The 16,875-nt window shown below is 41.3% G+C and overlaps 1 protein-coding gene across 9 annotated transcripts in view; it reads right to left on the bottom strand.

Annotated features, from left to right (window-relative positions):
* ARHGEF7 (Rho guanine nucleotide exchange factor 7) overlaps window positions 1-16,875 on the bottom strand; it is a 159,470-nt gene that overhangs the window by 80,025 nt on the left and 62,570 nt on the right. For all 9 annotated transcript variants that reach the window (XM_064275222.1, XM_064275223.1, XM_064275220.1 and 6 more), the window contains 2 exons: window positions 14,805-14,935; window positions 8,525-8,726 (listed from right to left, as the gene is read on the bottom strand). In XM_064275222.1, coding sequence (XP_064131292.1) covers window positions 8,525-8,723 — 199 coding nt within the window. In that variant the 5' untranslated portion in view covers window positions 8,724-8,726; window positions 14,805-14,935. The remainder of the gene's footprint in view (window positions 1-8,524; window positions 8,727-14,804; window positions 14,936-16,875) is intronic.

Consider the following 16,875-nt stretch of genomic DNA (forward strand, 5'->3'; position numbering starts at 1 on the left):
TTTCCACAGAGTCATAGAGACTTTAGTGTCCATGCTACTCACAGGGTCTTTTTTTTTTTAATTAAAACCCTACCGTCATGCCATTATCACACGTAACAAAATTAGTAATAATCCCATATTATTATCTAAAGCTTAGCCTACATTCAAAATTCCCATTGGTGTCTGCCACAATGACATCTTTTTATAGTCTGCCTATTTGACTCAGGAACCAAATAAGATCTACACGTGCACGTGGTTGTTAGGCCTCGCAGTCTCTTCTATACTCTCCATCTTTAGTGTCACGCCAGCAGAGAGCACAGAGCGTGGCGGCTTTCTCCACCAATCATCCCACCTACTCGTCTATTCACAGAGCCTCAGGTAAGCTCCCCAGGACAGGAGCTTTGCTGGCCTTTTCAAAGTCACAGCTGCAGTTCCCAGAACAGTGGTCACTGAAGTAAATACTTGTTGAATGGACATTAGCAGTGGTTTTAAAAGCAAATGTAATTGTTAACGAACTTGACAATGTAATATTAAAAATGTAGCTCACTAAAGGCAGAACGTTAAAGGCTCAAAGGGTCAAAGTTCTCACTTTATCGACTGAGACACATCAAGAGTTAACTGCCAAAAGTCAATGAAATACTAAGAATTTAAGGATATTAGTTAGCACTGCAAACAGAGGCAGCCAACAAATGAACAAAATAAAAATATAAAGAACAAACTTGAAAGCAGGGCTTCAAACTGGTTCTTCCTGGTTCAGTCATGGTCAAGGAAGCAGCACCAGAACATATCAGAACTTTTAAAATTTGGGTGACCCGGAACAGGAAAAACTAGGGGTAGAAGCTCTGCTGGAAACTTATTCTCCCTCTTAGAGACAAGGATAGCATATGTGTTGCCTAGCAACCAAATCTCTTGCCTATGGGATTCTGAGCAGGGTTGGCAACAGTGCTGCCCTGCTCAAAGATGGTAGCCAACACGCTCCTTTGAATATATGTCGCTCTCCACAGTCCTACCAATAATCCAACTGCACACATCAAGCTCCTGAAATTGTTCGCTATGCCTCTTCCCAGTCTCCCATTCCAGGGCTTCCACCCGTAATTTTTCCCATTCTGGTTACCATTCCAGATCACCCAAATTGAAAAAATTCAGGTCTGTTCCAACTTTGCTTCATCAGCCATGACTGAACCAGTTCGAAAGGATTCAAAGCCCTGCTTGCAGGGAGGAGAGAAAGAAGAGGAAGACAGTATTTGTGAGGTAAGTTTTCTTTTGTATTATAAAGTCAAAATTCAGCTTCTAAAATACATAAAGCAAAGCAGAGAAGTCTAAGTATAAAGCAAAAAGTTGTGAAGGTAGCTGTGTAAAATGAGTGTAAGAGTTTCACAGAGGATTATTTCTGAGGTTAGGGTCTAGCAGTAGGGGGAGGGAGAGTAAGAAACTGCTGCTTTCCATCACATAAGCTCTTCTATCCTACTTGCTTTATTACGTGCTTACATTACTTGGGTTTTTTTTTTTATTATTATTACTTTAAGGAGTCCCGGGGTGGTGCAATCGGTTAAGGGCTTGAGTACTAGCTGAAAGGCTGGTGGTTCTAACTCACCCAGAGGTGTCTCACAAGACAGGCCTAGTGATCTGCTTTCCAAAAGGTCACAGTCTGGAAAACCTATGGAGTACAGTTCTACTCTACAGACGCGGGGTGGCCATGGCTCGCAATCGACTCGCTGCCAACAACGTATTACCTTAACATAAATAAAAACAAAACATCCCTAATACTGGAAGACTAAAGCCCTGACCCCAAGCTACTATACACTGCTTGTTCACTGGGATGTGTCCTTGAAACCAAGAATGTTAGTCGCTATCCTCGGGGACCTGCCCACTCACAGAACATCCCCTTCTGTGCCCTGTACAGTGCTGTTTGCCCACGTGCTAGCGGACCGCGTTACTCTGGAGTATCTACTGCAGCAGTCCAGGAATTCCAAACTAGCTAACCCCAAACCCATCTGTACATTATTTTACCTACCCTGCACGTGCCTCGATGCTCGAATCTTCCGTTTTATACTAACATTCCCACACTCCCCATTAAAAACTCATATTACTGGAAAAGAAGAGTGCACTGAGATGCTCACCTTCTCATGAAGCTTTATCCCAGCTCCTTCAGAAACTTAAACACAAAACACACACCCCAAGACTACACCAAAGCAAAATAAAGCCTACAGCGGAAGTTTACTTCCGCTGATATAAAGGAAAACAAGGCCTCATGTTACCTGTCCCCACACAGACTGTATTTCTATCCAGCACTGTTTCTTCAGAGCTAAACTCATCACTGCATCCAAAATACAGCCTGCATTGTATATTGCGTTTTGATGTCATAAATAAACAGAAAACATAAAAAAGTTACAAATTTAGGAAGTGGCAGTGTGAGCGATCGTTAAAGATCTGTGGATGGCCAAATGACAGTCTCATTTAAGTTCTTACGCCACTGCCAGGTATAGGTTATGACTCATCATCTCGAGCTAACCAGTTCCCAAAGCCAGATTTCAAAGAAATGCCTTTACTGTACAACAATGCGCTGTGTATAAATCGGAAAAATTAAAGTTAATGCATGAGAAATCATCTTCTAAAAGAAATCTGGCGAATGTATATGCATGTTCATAAAGCTGGACTTACAGGATACGAACCATTATTCCTGTTCACATATTTTGCGGATGACAGCCACCAAGTATCACGATGACGACACACTATTCAGTGCCTCCATTCTATTTAATAACAGCCACAGTCAACATCGTCCTACTGACGGAACTGGACTTGCTGCTTCTTTTTCCTTCCTTCTCCCCGAACTTAAGCATGCATATATATCTGTGTGTGTGTGCGTGTGTGTTTTAAAGCACACATATATATCTGTGCATATAAAATGCAGTAGGAATCCATGGATTTTATCTACCCAGAAAAGGACATCACAAATAAATGCTAAATAACAATTACCTATCTTCTATAAAATTTTACATGTTCAGGAATAATATACCATGTTTTTGCAGTGAGCATTAGAAAGATCCTTCTACAGAATTCTGGAAGGTCTCTGTCTTCAAACAAGGACTGTTTTAAACAAGAAAACTATAACCCGTTAAACCCAGTGGCGTCAAGTCGATTCCAACTCATAGCAACCCTACAGGACGGGGTAGAACTGCCCCATACGGTTTCCGAGGAGTACCTGGTGGAACCAGCCACAGCTCTTAACCACTATGCTACCAGGGTTTTCAAGAAAACTACACACAGGCTAAAAGCACAAATATACAATGATGAAGTGGGGCAAGAACACTTCCATCTCTAGCCACAAGATGGCAAACAACTAATGGCTATTTATAATTCCCTTTGGAAACCCTGGTGGCGTAGTGGTTAAGCGCTACAGCTGCTAACCAAAGGGTCAGCAGTTCAAATCCGCCAGGTGCTGCTTGGAAACTCTTTGGGGCAGTTCTACTCCGTCCTATATGGTCACTATGAGTAGGAATCGACTCGACGGCACTGGGTTACTGGGTTCTGGGGAAACCCTGGTGGTGTAGCGGTTAAGTGCTACGCCTGCTAATCAAAGGGTCAGCAGTTCGAATCCACCAGGTGCTCCTTGGAAACTCTATGGGGCAGTTCTACTCTGTCCTATAGGGTCGCGATGAGTCGGAATCGACTAGATGGCACTGGGTTTGTTTTTGTTTTTGTTTTTTTAAGGAGTCCCGCCTACCACTGCTAACCAAAAGGTTGGCAGTTCAAACCCACCGGGTGCTCCTTGGAAACCCTATGGGGCAGTTCTACTCTGACCTACAGAGTCTCTATGAGTCAGAATCAACCTGACAGTAGTGTGCTTTTCTGTTTAGGAGCCCTGGGGAGCCCTGGTGGTACAGAGGTTAAGAGCTCAGCTGCTAACCAAAGAAGGCTGGCAGTTCAAATCCACCAGCTGCTCCTCAGAAACCCTATGGGGCAGTTCTACTCTGTCCTATAGGGTCGCTGTGAGTCGGAATCAACTCGACAGCAACAAGTTTGGTTTGGTTTGGTTTGGTTTGGTTTAGGAGCCCTGGTGGTGCAGTGGTTAAAGTGCTTGGCTGCCAACCAAACAGTCAGTGGTTCAAACCTACCAACCGCTCCACGGGAGGAAGATGTGGCAGTCTGCTTCCGAAATGATTACAGCCTTGAAAACCACATGACAAGGTTCTAGTCTGTCCTAAACATTGTGAGGTGTTTTTTTTTGGGGGGGGGCGGAATGGAAGCGATTAATTGGATATTCTTGAGAACTTATCTGGAGATAAGCAGCCCAAAACATATCACTTAGAGGTAAACCTCAATTTATTCAATGAAATTGAGTTTTACTCAAAAAAAAAAAAAAAAAAAAAACTGTAAATCAAATCCAATTTTAATATACAAGAAAAACTTTCAATTTAAAGAAGTCAGTATTAATTTATTTTTATAAGGAAATAACACTAAAATGATTGTCAGAGAAGTCTGTACGTTTGGAACTTGGCAGAGTTTTGTTTTCAGGAAATAAAACACTTATGACACTGTAAATTGCAATGCCTCCGTTAAACACACTTTTCAAAAAAAGGAAACCTATTCTAAAATTGGAGCCCTGCTGGTGTAGTGGTTAAGGGCTCGGCCGCTAACCAAAAGGTCAGCAGTTCCAATCTACCAGCCATTCCTTGGAAACCCTACGGGGCAGTTCTTGTAGGGTTGCTATGAGTCAGAATTGCCTCACTGGCAATGGGTTTGGTTTTTTTTTTTTAATTCTAAAATCAGAAAGCCACATAAATTACTGAAAATATACAATGAAATATTACTGTGATTCCAAAGTAGTATTCTCAACAGTTATAAAGCAGTAATATAAAAATAGTTTCACTTCTTTCTGTATTAAATGCCCATAATATTTAAAATTAGGCTGGAAAAAACTTCCTTACTATGTACTCAGTATATAATACATTCAGGTAATTTGATAATGCAGGGGATGGGAATTTATTCCTAAAAGAAGTTACACCCATGCTTCAACTGCCAGATAAAGAATATTTTGCATGATAGGGCAAGTATGGTATTGATTACATTTGAAAAAATAAATAGGAAAAAACAAAGACAACTTCCCAAAGTTCCTAGGGTCTCTCAGTGTGGTACTAAAACTATGGATTCGGTACGTCCCTTGCAAAGAGCTCTCTCATGATCATGCAGCCATCATACACATTTAAAACAGCCACACACATTTACCCAGAAACACAAAATAAGACAGAAAAATGTGAATTTTAGGCAAATAAAAAGTGAAGTAGTTGTTTATGTAGTAAACACTTGCAGACATTTCATTAGCTGATAAACACTTGCAGACATTCACTAGCTGACACAGTAAACGCCTGCGGACGTTCACTAGCTGACACAGTAAACGCCTGCGGACGTTCACTAGCTGACACAGTAAACGCCTGCGGACGTTCACTAGCTGACACAGTAAACGCCTGCGGACGTTCACTAGCTGACACAGTAAACGCCTGCGGACGTTCACTAGCTGACACAGTAAACGCCTGCGGACGTTCACTAGCTGACACAGTAAACGCCTGCGGACGTTCACTAGCTGACACAGTAAACGCCTGCGGACGTTCACTAGCTGACACAGTAAACGCCTGCGGACGTTCACTAGCTGACACAGTAAACGCCTGCGGACGTTCACTAGCTGACACAGTAAACGCCTGCGGACGTTCACTAGCTGACACAGTAAACGCCTGCGGACGTTCACTAGCTGACAGAGTAAACGCCTGTGGACGTTCACTAGCTGACACAGTAAACGCCTGTGGACGTTCACTAGCTGACACAGTAAACACCTGTATATGTTCACTAGCTGGTTCTTCTTACAGCCACGTGCGTCACTGCCAGCCCTCAGGTCCCATGTCCCACTCCAAAGACAGGACATTGAAACAAGCTGTTACCGTCACATTAACACAGATTTGTTAGAAGGTAAGGGCGTGCTGTACAACAACTACCACTAACAGATGACATTAATGGCATTCACATCTATCTGACAATCACTCCCAGGAGTCACCTGAAGAGAAATTCTGAGACCAAGAAACCCCATCTTTTCAGTGGACTTTTCCTCATGCTGGGTTAACATCGAAACACCTGTGAGAAGGGTCACTGAATCACACACGTAGCAACTGTAGGACTGGTGTATGTTATGCTGTATCTCTTCTCAACAACAACAACAAATAAATTATTGAAAAAAAAAAAATCTATGAGAAGAAATCATCTAAAAAGTAAAAATTCATTCATTTGCACCCTAAAGATGGCCTTTGGAAATTAAAAATTAAACTAGAATTCACCTCTAAATAGGTACAACATTTGAGAATTGAAGCCAAGTAATTCCTGAAGAGACAGGCCTGACAACCATCCCCGTGTTGAAGCTGGGTTCCATTCCTGATGGTATGCACCACTTACTAGCACTGGGACCTCAATGTGCTCACTTGTGAGCGAGGACCACACCACTCTTCTCCCCTGGCTTCAAGCTTCTTCCTAGAAAGGGCTCCACTAGAGACCACTGACCTCTCAGCCTCCATCCTCCTCCTCCCCGGAAGAGGGCGAATTATCCGACTGCTAAGCACGATTCAGGAACGCGGCTTACATCCTGCAATCTACCTGCACCTCCACACCTCTGCTTTCCAGGGACCAGCTGGCACAGGCAAGCACTGTGGCTGCCCAGCTGTTCCAGAGAGCATGGCCAGGTGAGTACGACGAAGTCCAAGTGACTAACAGATTAGACCCACACTTTCCAGCTGCTGTGTCTGTAAAGTAAAGGCAATTATTTTGATCTCCATCAGCCTGATTCTAGTGCTGGTCAGTTGGTTTTCAACTTGGATGGAGAGAAAATCACTTACTCGTACTCTATCTCCTTGACATCCCAACATTTGTCTTCTTGGTCTGGGGTGAAGACTGGCTGAGGTCACGGATAAAAAAACGCTTTATATAGAGACAAGAATGTAAGAAGCAGTCAACCAATCGTGGCTACTATTAGTGATTTTACTCTTTTACTTACTGTGCATCCAGTCTCATCACTTACTAACCACTACAAAAGAGCAGCAGCAGCAGCTGTCGTTTACTGAGCTCCCACTTTGTGCCAACACTGAACTTTACAAACCTTAACTTAATCCCACAAAACGTGCACAAGTCAGGTACTATTATCTCGAAAACTCTCAGGCCCTGAAGGGTAACTCACCCACGTCACAAAGCAGAGCAATGATGTTAAATCACGCACTTTCCACGCTCCCCCATTTATTAGCTATTAACTATAAACCACTTTTTCCACAAGCAGAATTAGAAAAACTGTGCCGCACAAATAGATACTTTTCAAATAAAGGAAAAATGTGCAAATAAAGTTATACTAGACTCATCTGACAAATCTTGCCACCGCTACTTTCTCGCCACTCTTTCTGAGGCTCTTTTTGACACTGTTTATAACATCTTAGCTGTTTGTATATGTCTCATCAGAGCATCTACATACTAAACCTGGTGCCATCGAGTCAATTCCGACTCATAATATAAAAACTAATCGTAAGTATAGAGACAGGAATCCACTGAAAGCCCCTTGAAGCAAGAACTGTATCCTTGTCTCCATAAAACCTAGCAGTCTCTATGCACAGCACCTTTTCGATACATTAATGTTGATTCACTGAACTAATCAATGACTGAGCAACACACTCGCTCAGAAAGAAAACTATGCCACATGTAGTACACCAAGTAAGATGGCATGAGCGCTCTGAAAGTAGAGAATGTCTACTGGGAATACTATCTTCGGCATCACAGATTTTTCACAGCTATACCCCTGTGATATAAATCACAAACCGCAAAGCATTAGAAAGGGCTCTTTCAATTCCATAAGATGAATCAAAACAGCAACAAAAAGAGACGCTGAAGACCACTATTCTCCTTCAAATACTATAAATCTCTGATAATTAAAACACAAAAGTCAGTAAAACAATGTTAAACAATCACAGAAAAAATAAGGAAAATGATGCATTTCAAAACACTATTAGTACAAAAAAAAATAGAAATTACTTAATTCTACATGATGAGCTAAATCGCTCATACCGATAAAAATTAAACACAGCCTGCGTGAAATCTCAAACTTCAAGTTCTGACACTTAGCCCTAAAAAAGACAAAAAAAGGTAACGAATTACATCTTAATATAAACGTATACTTGCAACCATAAAAACTAACACGTTTGAGACATTTCTCTTTACATCTAGGACGTAATTTAGAATATAAGTATTTGTTTTAAATTGCTGATGTTATGACTGAATAGGATGCTCGCTTGTAATTACAGAGTCCCCTTGCCTCGCATCTCTGACGTGGAGGTAGGTAAAAGTCAATTCCACTTAATGAACAGAATAGGATAAAATTTAAGTCCTAAAACAAGTGCCACTTCCCCAAGTTCACCTGGAGAACATACACGTAACTGTAGTGAGTACGTTTATTTCTGTGTCCTCCCTCTCATCTAAACCAAAACCTTCAGTCAGTTCTGCAGACATGCCAGACATGAACACTCACCGCTTGGTTTGATCTCTCGGACGTAGTTGCTGGGGAACCAGCCAGTTCTGCCGTTGTGAGTGCCTTCCCACCAACCCCCTTCTTCCACTCTCGTGACGTGGATGATATCTCCTTTGGTGAAAGAAAGCTCGTCTTCATTTGTCTGCTGGAAATTAAACTTTGCTCTTACGACCAGCTGATTGTTGCTATTATCGGTCATGTCCTAAAAAGAAAGGCGGGGGAGGGTAATTCCATGAAGTATAGTCTAGTTCACTATACAATAATTAGATTATACTTTAATATTATAAATGTAGCTTAATTGGAAAAAAAATTCAAGCCACTGAGAAATGTGTAAACAGTTCTGTTTTTTCTCTCCCCAGTGCAAGTTGCCACCATTCCCATTCTACCCTGCAGGGGAGACCCTGATGGCCAGACGGGTCACCGCTGCCTCCTCATGCCTCCATGAACACACACGCGGCTTTCGTATATAGTTACATGGAATCATATTATACACGCTTCTCCCCAGTTTACTTTCCCAGCTCATATATCATGGTCGCTTTTCTGTCAGCACTGATACAGTTACTTCAGTCTTCAGGAACTACGCAATACTACATCGCAGAGTACGCCGCGCGTTATTTCGCCAGTTCTCTGTTCATGGATTTTTAGGTTACTTCCAGCATTTTTCTATTACAAAACAATGTCACATCAAAAATAACTGTGCATCTATCTTTGAACACACCTGCAAGTGAGTCTGTAGGTTAAGTTCTGTTCAGAGGAGGTATATGACACATTTAAAATTTTAATACACATTTCTAAATTGCCCTCACTGTGGTAACGAACTGCCTTACGTGAGATAATTTAGCCTTTTGTTCTCAGTTCTGGACAGACAATCCCTGGAGTTTTCCTGGGAGATTTTATTAAGTAAAACCTCTGGGCAACACCTTACAACGTGTACAAATGAGCAGGGGCTACAGAGACCCCCATCCAGTCAGCTAACTTCAGGAAGAGAGGGCATCACGATACAGTCAATCAAGCACATTCATTAATGAGTCAACCAACCGTGAGTCCGCAATGAGGCCCTAATCATGACTGTACGACGAAGCCCTGAAAAGGTTCTGAACACAGAAGTTCCTGGGGCTTCCTGGGTTGGCGAGATCATCCGTGCATGGGACAGGGTCAAAAAAAATTGGCACAGCAGTGTTTATGAAAATACATCACAGTGGGAGGGAGAGGTTGGCAGGCAAACGTAGAAGGGTTAGGGTCATCAGTGTAAAAATACGGTCAATGACAAATCAGGGATAACACTAACTGACACCCTTACCCATTCCACACTGCTCATCTACTCTTCTTGTGCCATTCCAACTAGAATTTTAGTCTCTGAGTTAGAGTGCAGGCACAGCTGAGGACAGAGAGACTACGAGAACATCTATATTGTGAGGCTGAAATTGTACGTCCTTCTCCTCCCACCTGCCTTCCCCCTCCGTGTTATACACACCAGGGAAGAGGTTAGAAATCTGTTACCCTTCTCCTTCTTTTAATATAACCAAAAAATCCAGTGCCGTCGAATCAAAGAAATGGCCCAGACTACCCCATATCCGTACCTTGCAATCTACAAGGATCGCCAAGAAGCTAAGAAAAACATCTCATGAGTAGCAGAGAGCAAAGCATAAGGGATTAAAAAGAAACCTGAAAAAAAAAAAAGATTTCACATCTATGAAACAAAGGTGCTGTTAAGGCACGTGTACACATACACACACGATGGTAACGAGAAAAAAATGCAGAAGGAAAATAAAAACACTGTAGCAAAAATAAAAACACTCAGAAGAAGGGTTGGAAGATAAACAGAGAAAATGCCTCAAAAAAGAGAAAACAACACCTAGACGGTAAATAAAAATTTTAAGAAACTTACAGCAAATTCCAGCATCCAAATGAGAAGTTACAGAAAGTACAGAGCAAAAGGGAAGAAATCACTTATTTTCCAGAAATGAAGGACATGAAGCTACAGATTAAAAGGGACCACACCAAGATAATGCCAGACCCATACCAAGATGTATCACCAATCACAAATGTTGGACCCTTGGGGATAAAGAAAAGATCCCGCAGGTTTTCAAAGAGGAAAGAACAGGTTATGTACAATAATCAGAGTGAGAAGGACATCTAAGTCCAACCAGCAAAGCTGGAAGCTTTGGAGCAACAGAGAAATTCCATCCCTGGCAATCATGAAATAACTCATAGGAATCAACTGGACGGCAGCTAACAGCAACAACGAATACTGGATTTACCTGCCCATTATAAGCAACCATGGAAACCGGTCAAATTTATGAGGAAGCTATTTTCAGACAATGTACAACAAGCAGCAAAGGACTGTGATCACTGTAAGAGCAAAACAATAGATGTGTCCACTTTCTGCCTTGGGGCAATTTCCAACCAGAACTGCATGGAGTTAGGGCCCAAGCAGACACCAAAGGTGCCACTGAACTGACGAGGCTAAGTCAAAGGCTGGGACTACGGAGCTGCTAGAATTTGTGGTGCAGGGCTCAAGAGAGGAGGAAACGCCTACAAGCAGGCGGAGAAGTCTGAGCGAGGCTCCCAAGTGGGGGAACTCGACCAAAAGCTAGGGAACACATGAATAAGGTAAGGCTCTGTGAGGCCGAGCAGACAGCAGCTATCGTGAGGCTAAGAGCTGAATGTAAACAGAGGTTGCAGGATGCTAGGAGTCAGTGAAATCCTTGACAAGAGGAACAAGGGCATTCTCAGAGAGATCCACAGGCACCCACTTGACACCTCAGACCTTGAAAGTGAAGGCCACGCTCTGTTACGGCCACGCCCTAAGGTTAAAGGCCAAAAAACAAAGAATAAAACATGTCCTGCCAGCATCAGGCAAATCTACCAGTAACTGAAATGACTTTAAGAACCAAATTCACCACCCTGAAAAAAAATAATTCAGGCTCCCTACTGTGAATCATCCAGAAGTATCCAGCATAAAATCAAAAAAGTTACAGAATACGTACAAAGAAGCACGGAGGGGTCACCCACATTCAAGACGGGAAAAGAGCGGTCAAGGCAAATAGACACAAAGACAATGAAGATGCTGAAATCAGCAAACAAAGACTTTAAAATAGCTATTTTAAATATGTTCTAAGACTTAACGGAAAAGATAAACCTAATGAGATCAAAGATGGGAATATTTGAGCATGAAAATAAAAATTATTTACACACACACAAAAAAACAAGTAAAATTTCTAGAGCTGAAAAGCATAATATCTAAAGGAAAAAAAATCACTAGATGGGCTTAATAGCAGATTAGATATTGCAGAAGAAAGGGTAACTGAACTTGAAGGAGATAAAAATTATTCAGTCAAAAGGACACAGGCAAAAACTTTTTTTTAAATTAACAGAGCCTCAGAAACCTGTGGGGACATGACAAACAACTGAGTCGCAGAAAGAATGGTAGAAGGAAAAAAATTTTAACTTGCTGCAAATTTCTCAGTATTAGTGAAAAATATCCACACACACACCCAAGAAGTTCAACAAACTCGAACAAAATAGATGCAAACGAGCTTACTAGGTACATCACAGTCAAATGGATGAAAACCAAAAATAAAAATCAGCCCACGGGGGCGGGGGTAGGGGGATATACTTCAAATACAACAAAGCAGTAACGATGACAGCTACCTTCTCGGCGGGTACAGTGGAGGCCAGTACACAGCAGGATGCCATCTGTAACGCACTAAAGTAAAAAACTGTCAACCCAGGAATTCTATAGCCAACAAAAAATGTTCTTCAAAAGTAAGGATGACACATCGCAAGGTTGGCAACCAATGTCACAAAACAATATGTATATTAACTGTTTAATAAGAAATGACTTTGCTCTGTAAGCCTTCATCTAAAGCACAATTAAAAAAGTAAAAAAAAAAAAAAAACAAAAGCTGAGCAAACTCAATACCAGCATTGCTGCGCTACAATAAATGTTAAGGAAAAGTCCTGGAAGCTAAACAGAAATAATGTCAGATAAAAACTGAGATCTGCAGGACGTAATGAAGAGCACCAGAAACGGTAAACATGGGGGTACATATAAGTGACTTCTTTTATAATCTCGTAATTTACTTAAACGACAACGAACCGAAGCAACCCAAACGTCCCTCAAATGATGAAAAGATAAACATCCATACAACTGAATACCAAACCTGTTTCCATCAAGTCAATTCCAGCTCATAGCAGCTGCCCGTGGAGTAGAACTGCCCCTATAGGGTTTCCAGGTTGCTACATCTAGCTAAATTAACTTTTAGCTCCGTAGGGCGACCATTAGTTGTTTCTTCCTTTCTGTGTTAAAACAGAAAGTTGTTCTCCCCTAAAAACCCCTGAAAAATCAGATTATCTTTAGATTCATCTCTTACAGAAGTTCCATTTAAAATGTTATAGGAACATTTTACACAACAGCAAATAAATAGAAACAGCCAAAGTGCCCACCAATGGATGAACGGATAAGCAAACTATGGGGACACATACAATGGAATGCTACTACACAACCATAAACATGGATGGACCTGGAGGGCATAATGCTAAGTGAAATAAATTCAAGCATATGAGGACAAATATCGTATGATCCTTCTTTTATAAGAAGACAAGAACAGATAACTATAGAGAGACCAACGTTCACTGGTGGTTACCAGGGAGAGGAGGGGGAGTGGGGAAAGTATGGTTTATATCATAAACACTAGCTATTTTTGGTGATGGCAAAGGTGGCAGTGAATGTGGATATAATGAGCACAGCACAACCAAGGTAAATATGAGTGAGCACATACAGATGGGTACAGGCAAACTGGTATACAGACAGGTACAAGTGTGTATGTAAGTGAGAAAAGACTGAAGTATCTATTAAAAAACCAAACCCACGGCTGTGGAGTCATTTCTCACTTATACTGACCCTATATAAAGTATGTGCAAATACAACCGTGTGGGTGCGGGCACACATATTCATTAAAGACACAAATACGGGCACTCCTCAGACATAACCAAACGTCTTCCAACAATGGTTTTCTGGGTTTGAAGGCTTAGGACCATAGTCTCATGGGACAACTCAACTCAGTCAACTGACATAACACAATTCACAAAAATCATGACCTGCATCCTAGTGAAGTGAGTAATGTGTGTGGGGTCTTAACTGCCCTGTAGGGTTTGCGAGGCTCTAAATAAATCTTTACGGAAGCAGACTGCCACATCTTCCTCCCGCGGAGCAGCTGGTAGGTTCAAACCGCTGACCTTTTTGGTTAGCACTTAACCACTGAGCCACCAGGGCTCTGCATACAAATGTGGCAGTGTGTAATTGGCTGTTACCACCCTTATCTGTGGAGCGCCGCTGGCCCAGTGGTTAACTGCTCAGCTGCTTACCAAATGGTCAGCAGTTCAAATCCACCAGCTGCTCCTCGGAAAGCCCACGGGGCAGTTCTACTCTGTCCTACAGGGTCACTATGTGCTGGAACTGACTTGATAGCCATGGGTTTGGGTTTTTATCCTTATCTGTAAGTTTATATGTTATGTTTCCAAAGGCACATAAAGATCAGATTAATAAAGATACTGATAATAAAAGGTAAAACAAACAAAAACTAAAAAAAAAGAGGTATTCGACCTACATCAGAACGGACTTACGACGGAGTCATCGGAACAGAGCCGTTATAAGTCAGGGGCTACCCGCGTGTTCATTACGCACAGCCTGTACACTCTCTGAGGATTCCTAAACGGGTTTTTCTTCACTTTTCGGGATGACTACTAACTCAAGTTTCTTTCCCTACCTTACTATCGGACGCTATAAAGCATTCTCTCCTTCAGAAAGAACAGCCTGACTTACTCAGTACTCTAGTCGTCTTTCTGTGAAGGAAGAAGCCACCTTCAGGTTCTTCAGCTTCTAACCATTCCTCCTTTGTACTTCTAAGTACTTTCACATGTGTATTTCTTATTCCCAAATTTCTGTATATTTGTATATGGCACGTAAGATGCTGTGCAAAAGTTACCAAGGAAATATTTTAAAGCATACATCTCTCTAGATTTATGAATCTTAAAATAAAGCCCCCCTAAAAAAAGAAAAAGTTCCTCAGAAAGCATTCACGAAGCATAGTATCTGCTCAATCTGGTAATAAGCAAATGCCAAACTAGATTAAAGGAAAAACGGAGGCAAAATCTGACTGTCCTCTACTTGTCAACACCACGTTAACAGAGGCACGCACTTCTTCCCGGATAAACAGACAACCCTCACACCCCTCAAAACATACCTAACTTCAATACCCAAATATATCGCACTCACCAAACTCCGATACTGGCCCTGGAACGACTTTGAAGTCCGGCTGTGTGAAGGCTGGGATGCAAGGGAATCAAAAGACTTTATCCGATGAGACGAGGGCCGGGCACATACAGAATCACTTCCTAGGCCAATGTCTGAAAAGGTCACACACACAGGAAAAAGAAAGACTGAATATGCCTGATTCCACGCACCCTCACCACGCTTAGACTTTAAAAACAGGGCAGCCACAGAGGGACACACCAAAAAACCTCAACAAAGCAAGCCATTTACGCAGGAAACAAAGAGCAAATTCTTTGTCAACTGTATAAATGATTGCATTCATGCTCCGATTACCTTTCCAGAAATTATCTGGAGATAACTATTTACCAGTGCTTTTCTAGGATCATTTTTCAGAAGTTTAATCACTTAATACATTTACAAAGTATCGTACTTGTGAAATGTTTTATAATTGTTAACAGCTTCCCTTCACCTGGCAAAAAATAAGCCTCTCGATGACTAAGCAGAGAACAGCAAAGTACTCGTTCCCCAACGGCCCCACCATGACCATACACCCAATTCTCCAAGGTTATGCTTCTTGCAGTAAATAAGGATTATCTTGCAACAAGAAAACATCCTCATTTAAAACCAACAGAATATCCTGTTTCTTTCAGTCAGAACCTTTTGAGTATCATTGCCTCAAAATGAAGGTAACGCAGGCTTTACTTACATCACATCGCTGTTGAAAGGGTCAAGGTAAACAGATACTTAAAGGCTTAATTCTCCGACTTCCCTTCATGAGTAGACACCCCACTTTGGCCAATCAACAAGTAAACATTGGCAAATTACTTCTCAGAAGTGATTTCGTTTAAAAAAAAAAAGTGTGGAAAAAAAAGTTTCCTAGGGAAATTGCTGTTCTAAAATGCATGTCCCCAGCAATGCCCTAAACTGACGTGGGAAGTCTTTCTATGAGAGCATTCTTATACTGATGATCTTTGGGTCAGGTTTTTCTAGCTGGCATTTTTGAATGGGCTCATGCAGTGTCTCATAAAATTTTAAATTAGTTGTCAACATTTACAAGTCTGAAGATTTCACAGAAAAACCCAGATTTCCAGCCTTTCTTTAAATGCTTAAGATACAGCACCACTGGGTCCCTATTCCCTCCTAGTTCACCCAGCCTGGAGCTGAGTAGGGGCTGCTACACACGGAGCTAATACGAATGTACTCTCTACTCACCCTTCTCACCTTTCTCCTTCACGCTCTCTCCTGGGAACTCTGAGTGTGCAAACTCTGTTTTAATACAATCTTGATATCCCAACACTCTTTAACTGCTATCAGGTTATGTCTAAAAGGCTTCATGTAATTCTAAGGTCCTGTTTAAGTACGTAAGTAATCTCCATTTCAATATTTTCTGTTTCATAATGACAGTGGCTATGTGATTTTTAACTAGCTTCATGCAATCTCAAGCGCAAAATCAGCTACAAAGGACATTTCATAAAGATTTTGCCCATATTCCCATAGTCACCATATCCCCATGGTTCTCTACAGACCCTAGCTTTCCAGGAAATTTCTTAAGTACAATAAAGGTATTCTAGGGACACCCTTGCTTCCCAATCACCAGTCTTTCTTCTGTCCATCTCTACACTTTGAGAATACAAATGCATTTTTGAATGACAGAATTAGAGGCAAAATGATGATGGAATTTTCTCAAGAAGGCCTGTAACAACCCCTAGAAGCAACAGTTGTAATTGTCTTGTTAAAACAGTTATTTGGAGTGGAGATGTAAGAAAACACAGTCATTTTCACCACACTGCAAAAACCGAAATTAAGAGCAAAAAGCCAATAAAATATAAAAGCAGAAAATTCCATCCACTTGAGATGACTCTTATTGTTTAAGAGCTGAGGGAAAAAAATACCAAGTTTATTTTATAACTTCAAAATATATCTCCATAAAGAACAATGCTACATAGCTTACTTCCAATATGGTGTTGTAAATATATAAGAAATATTTTAATGTAAGATGGTGATATGTATCCAAGAGATGTTTAGCCTTGGATCCTTTCAGTCTCTATTATTTAACTATAAAACACAGTACTTA

This window comes from Loxodonta africana, chromosome 23 (assembly GCF_030014295.1).
Source record: "Loxodonta africana isolate mLoxAfr1 chromosome 23, mLoxAfr1.hap2, whole genome shotgun sequence".
Taxonomy (NCBI): Eukaryota; Metazoa; Chordata; class Mammalia; order Proboscidea; family Elephantidae; genus Loxodonta; species Loxodonta africana.